Here is a 6,716-nt window from a genome sequence, read left to right on the forward strand (position 1 = left end):
GCACGTGATAGAAAAACATGGAAAAATGGCTTTAACAACTAGTCCACTTGCCTAGTGAGAAACTTCAAAGAAGCCTCAAATTCTAAATAATAATTAACTCTTTTTCAGGTGCATGTACCTTGTTGCTCCTATATATACCCCAATTCCTTCTTTTCTTCCAAAATTCACAATTCTTTTCTCTCTTTTACCTTGTATACAAAACCTTCAAATACTCATAATGTATCAACTTCCCACTTCTACTGAGTTAACTTTTTTTCCGGCAGAATTCCCGGTGTATTGCCGGAGTTCAAGTTTCAGTAGTCTCATGCCATGTTTAACCGAATCATGGGGTGACTTGCCGTTAAAAGTTAACGATTCCGAAGATATGGTAATTTATGGGTTTCTACAAGACGCTTTTAGTATCGGATGGACGCCGTCAAATTTAACGTCCGAGGAAGTGAAACTCGAGCCGAGGGAGGAGATTGAGCCAGCTATGAGTACTTCTGTTTCTCCGCCGACAGTGGCTCCAGCGGCTTTGCAGCCTAAAGGAAGGCATTACAGGGGCGTTAGACAAAGGCCATGGGGAAAATTTGCAGCGGAAATAAGAGATCCGGCTAAAAACGGCGCACGGGTTTGGCTTGGAACTTACGAGTCGGCTGAGGAAGCCGCACTCGCTTATGATAAAGCCGCTTTTAGGATGCGCGGTACTAAGGCTCTATTGAATTTCCCGCATAGAATTGGTTTAAATGAGCCGGAGCCGGTTAGAGTGACGGTTAAGAGACGATTATCTGAATCGGCTAGTTCATCGGTATCATCAGCTTCGGAAAGTGGCTCGCCTAAGAGGAGGAGAAAGGGTGTAGCGGCTAAGCAAGCCGAATTAGAAGTTGAGAGCCGGGGACCAAATGTTATGAAAGTTGGTTGCCAAATGGAACAATTTCCAGTTGGCGAGCAGCTATTGGTTAGTTAAAATATGGAGCTAAGAACTCAATGGCTAGGGCTTGTTTGGCTTTGAAGTGGACAGAAAATAGCAAATCATTCCACTAGGTGAGAAGTGGACCAAAGAGGCCATTTGGATTATGTGTATCTAACGTGTAAAGTGCACTTTTTAGTTTGTGCTTTTATGAAAAAAAACACACATTTTCATATAGTGGCTTTTGATTTTATTGAATAAATAATATTCTCTTTATCCCTATAATTGAGTTAGGTCGAAAATAATGAAGTTAGTTAGCATACAATGACAAATAATGAAGTTATTAGACTAATGTTGCTTTGCAAACAAGGGAAAAAAGAATTTCTTAGAATTGTTGGATAATGCCAATGTTTTGCTTATGATTAAGATCTACCAGGGGTGGGGTGATTCGGGTTAGAATCAGGATCAAACATACACTTGTTTGATGGACTTAGTTACACAATAAAGTTTTGCCTTTGCTACCACCTATAATTTTTGACATGATGATAAGCACTTAATCCTAACAAGTGTATCCGAGTCAATATCGTGGGTTTGATTTCCAAGAGCCAGAGGCAAACCCTTCTCTAAGCTAAGCCTAAAATTAAATAAATCTCTAAGCTAAACTTAAAATAAAAATAATGAAGTGCTTACCATCAACTATAAGTCTTAACATGATGGTAACAATTGATCCTAACAAATGATATCCAAGTCAAGATCATGGGTTTGATTATCAAGAGCCAGAAGCGAACCCGTTTCTAAGCTAAACTTAAAACAAAAATAATGAAATAGGCCTCTCTCTAACTATATTCGAACCCTGGTGTCGTAGGTAGTTCCTCTAGCTTGAACCAGCGACACAAAGATACTACTATGCTCCCCATGGGTGCACCTAATAATTGTATATTAGTTTGTGTCAATTTCTCAATATATATATATATATATACCACTGCCAAGAACAACATTTTGCATGAGACAAGTATTGAGTGGGGGATTGTTGGGTAATGTCAATATCCTGTCTACGACAAGGTCTACGAGGAGCTGGTGGCCAAGTCGGAGTCACGATCAAACATGATGTTTACGTGGTGCAGGGCCAGAGCTGCAACCATATAAGGATGGTCAGGCGAGCATCCTTTATGAGAAAATTATATTATGTATATAGATAATATATTATTTAATATTTAGGTATAACACACTCTTAAGAAAATAATTTTAAAGATAAAATTAAAGATTATTATCCACTATTATATTTTTTTATTATTTCTACACCATTCTTTTAGAAAATGTAACATATTTATGAATCTTATTACAAGAAAAGATAAATATCAAAAAATGTTTCAACAATTCTCTCAAACTTTGAAGCATTTAGTTATTTTGAATTATGAAAAAAGTCTCAACAATTCACTTAATATGAATTAGAGGAAGTATATTCAAACTAGAAGCAAAAATTGTTTTCATTGACTTTTATTCATTAGTTTTGATTTATATCATTGTTTTATAATTGTAAGTTTACGTATTATTTAGTTATTAAGTGATATGTAATTTAATTTTTGAATTTAGGTGCTCCCATTCATCAATAAAATAAAAAGTTTCGCTGATTCTTTTATATTAACTCTTTTAAAGTTTGAATATCCTTGGAGAAATTTCTGTCTTGGCCAGTGACATAATAATGACTTACTAAGAAATAAAATTATACCTACTATCAATCGGAACTTTTAACAATAAAGTGTTTAGATTGGAGAATATACGTTCAATGAGGAACAATTAATAAAATTACAAAAAGGACAAAAGAAAAACAGTTGGCATAGTTAGATGTGTACATATTTAGCATAGTTAGATGTGTATATATTTCCTTCCACATGTATTTTGTTTTCTGTCACATTGAACCCCATGAATTTGCAAGGATTTTCTTTACTCTCTCACCTGAATATTCTCAAGAATCATTGATAAGTTAAGGAAAATTATTCTCTCATCTGCCCACTCACAAATGTGTGAGTCAGAAAACTATTTAAGTTTGTTAGTAATTTGTTTAACTATTCAAATTAAAAGATTTAATAAGTCTTTTTAGTTGGGATTTGTCTGCTTACGCGTCATAGCTATAGGTTAAATAACTTGAAAAATTTATTAGTGTGTTTTTAAGCGTGAATTAGTTAGATGATCAATCACTTCAATATGTATCTCTTTTGTAAAACATATTACATCATTTTGATTTTAATAAGCAGTAAGACTTTAGACATTCCATTTCAATTAATATTGATCATGAATATAATTGAGGGGAAACTACACAAAATACTCATCTGGACCTATTTAATTTACTTGTTTTTACTCGAATGGGATTTAAATATAGTTGCTACCCATTCCTTAGCATATAATTTGCTCCAGAATTTACTAGGATATGTGACAATTGTTTTTTTTTGACGTTTTCCCAGTACATTTTCTTTTGATTTTTCCTTTAAATTCACTTTTTTTTGTTTTGTTCCTCGTCTTTCTTGTGCTCTCTCTTTTCATTTTAAAAATAAGGAAAAATTAGTAAAATAGTCATAATTCCTAACTTAATTAGTAAAAATATTTATATTTTAAAATATTTAGTCAAAACGTCAAAATGTTAATATTTTAAAAATAATTTATAAATACTATTATTTGTCTTTCCTTTTATTTCTCAAACCAGTCCAACATTAAACATATTCACTATCCATTTAGACTTCTTTTAGACTTTAATATCATTAATTTTATTTCCATCTTTAAATTTTTTAAATTTTTTTCTCTTTTACCATTTTCACTATTATTGTCTGTCATTGTTGAAGAAGAACTAATTATTCAAGTGTAACGACTCTTTTGGTCGTTTTGAGTACAAGAACTTTTTATTTCATAAATATTTTTCCGATAGATTTTAAATGGGTGTTTTGGACTATTAATAATTATAACTATGAAATTAATGGGATAGTTTTACTAATTTACTTAATTAGTGGTTAAGAAAGTAATATTAAAATAAATAGTGGGTCACTTTTACTACTTTTTATATTTGGTTATATAAGAATTAAGGTAGTAAATAAGAGTAAGGGTTTGAAACAAAGAAACGGCGACATCAACGAGCAATCGTGTATTTTTTTTTTTGCGGGTACGTTTTTCTGTATATGATTAGTTACCGAATTGTTAAATGATAGTGCTTTGTAATATTGTATAATTAGAAATTTGGATGGTGGTTGTTATAAGAGAATGTGGGCTGTGGAGGATATATATATATGTATATATATATTATTGTTTGACAGAGAATGGATTAGGGGACAAATCTACAAATGGATTGCTACTAGCGATGGCCTAGAAATGTCTAAGGAAAAAGAGAATTAATGCATGTGTGCCACTGGTCTCGTGACCAGTGACTTCAATTGTTAACGTTATTGGGAAATTAGGATACACTAATGGTATGGCCCTGCATGTTTCATGTATGTAGATTAAGTGTGGTTCTCATGTAAGTTGGGTAAATTTTCGATTCTTTTTTTAAAGTTATCCTATTATGTAATTAAGTGATATGTAATTAGATATTAGGTGTGTTGTATTAGTGGAATACTATTAAGTTATGCTAATTAGAGGAACTAAGATTTACCCCTAGGTTTGAACTTTAGTAAATTAGTTATAGAATTAGATGAGTTTTTGGGTCTAGGCTAGACATAAAATAAAATTGAGTGTTTATAGACTCGTCAGCTTACAAGTTAACATATACTTGACAGATTGGAGAAGTTCGAAGGCAATAAGGAAAGGAAAGGCACTGGAGGACTAGTTTCTTGACTTCGATTCTTCGGTGGAGGTAGGTTATGATTTATTTCTATTTCATAGATAAACTCTCAATAACGATTGATATGTATTAAGTGATATTGTAAAGTCTCCTATGTACTTGATGGTGTGGTTGTATGTCTTGATTGTGTGATTTGTGGTTGGCCTGAAATTATGAGACTGCTGAATTTCTAATCTTGAAACCTCTCTATTAAAATGACGCCTTGAATAAAGATGGTTTGATGAAATAAAATAATGAGATAATTGGATTTGAGTGTCACGTTCCGACACGGTATTATTGGATCGGCGTGTCACGTTTCGACACGGTATTATTGGATCAAAGTGTCACGTTCCAACACGGTATATGAGATCGGAGTGTCACGTTCCGACACAATAACATTAAAGGAAAGGAATCTTGAAGTACCTTAATATACTTAATCTCAAAGAACCTATCCTTCAAATGAGTATGGTGTGGAGACACGAGTCCTCATAGGTGTGCTTGATGTTGTGATTGATGTGTACCTGTCATGGTGTTGTTGTCAATGGTTCATGTGTTTTGTTGCTTGCCATTTGTTAAGTATTGTAGTTGATTTTATATATATTGATTTCTATTTTGAGTTTGTCGATGATACCTACTCAGTACGTGTTCCATGTACTGATCCCTACTTGTATTTTCTTCTCTGTTCTTTTGTGGAGTGCAGCAAGTGTACCTCGACTTCGACTCGCCCTCAGCTCTAGCCAGTCTCCAGCACATCAGAGTTCAGGGTGAGCTATTAATTCTAGCTCGTGCTGGATTCTCTCATTCATGTCTTGATGTCTTTAAATTTTTAACATGGGCCATCTTTTTGCTTATTTTGGTTTTCTTAGGCATTCTTTGACTTGGTAATTTGAAAATAGATGTCCTTGACGTGATGACTATCAAATTTTGGTATGATAAGTATTAAACTTTAGAATATTAAAATTGGTTACTTAATAAATTTTGGAGCTTCCGCATTATTTTTGTCATTTATAGTTGAACTATTGGTATATGTTGGGGTTCAGACTTGTTGGTTCGCCCACCTAGGGGGGATAACTGTGGGTGCCACTCACGACTCATTTTGGGTCGTGACATCAAGTTCATATCAGTTTGTTCAGATCTATCGATTAATTCAAGAAATCTCTCATACATAAATGTATTTTCGTAATAGTCTTTTATTTTGCGAGATTTCATAAGATTTTATTTTCGAAATAAAAATTATGTTGAATTTTGAATTGTATGTATTACAATTTTTTCGTCATTTTTTTATTGTTATATGAATTTGTTAACATACTTATCAAATATTTATGCATTTCAGAATTTTAGTATTTGAAACACTATTTTTATGATTTTATTTTCATATTTGAGATTTAGTAGATTGTAATTTGGAGTAAGCCACATAACATTATACATCATATATTGTTTGATTATTTTTATATATTCATATTTAATAATTTCATATTTTGCTTATAGGGTTAGTAATTCACAAATAAACACAAATTTAGATTTGAATTTTGTGAAAAGAATTGAAAAAAAGAAACATTGCAGACGAAGAAGAAAGAGAGAGTCAAAGAAGAAGGTTGTGAAATATGTATCTTATATGAATTTGTATTTCTTAAGCATAGATATATTCTATTTTTTAACAGACAATTTATATCTTTTTAGAATATTGTATTCTGATTATATCATTTTCACTATGTATGCTATCTCATATGAATTTGTATTTCTTAAACATATATGTATCCTGTTTTTCAATTGTTAATTTGTATTTTTTTTAGAATATTGTATATTGATTATATTATTTTACTATGTATGCTATATGTTTTCCATAATCTTGTATTCTTATTTGTTTCATAGTCAATTTGTATTTATTTTTTTAGAATATTATATTCTTCCTCAACAAATTTATTATTTCCACCAAGTATGCTATTTTTTTAAAAAAAATCTTGTACCCTTTCATAAATCATATTCATGCATATTGAGATACGTGTATATATATCTATATGG

At 31.8% G+C, this 6,716-nt stretch overlaps 1 protein-coding gene across 1 annotated transcript; it reads left to right on the plus strand.

Annotated features, from left to right (window-relative positions):
- The first annotated feature begins 205 nt into the window (after window positions 1-205).
- Window positions 206-1,124, plus strand: ERF-A2 (ethylene response factor A.2). Its single transcript, NM_001329459.2, has one exon. The coding sequence runs from the start codon at window positions 218-220 to the stop codon at window positions 944-946; it is 729 nt and encodes a 242-aa protein (NP_001316388.2). The 5' UTR covers window positions 206-217; the 3' UTR covers window positions 947-1,124.
- The last annotated feature ends 5,592 nt before the right edge of the window (window positions 1,125-6,716 follow it).

Source organism: Solanum lycopersicum, chromosome 3, assembly GCF_036512215.1.
Source record: "Solanum lycopersicum chromosome 3, SLM_r2.1".
Lineage (NCBI taxonomy): Eukaryota > Viridiplantae > Streptophyta > Magnoliopsida > Solanales > Solanaceae > Solanum > Solanum lycopersicum.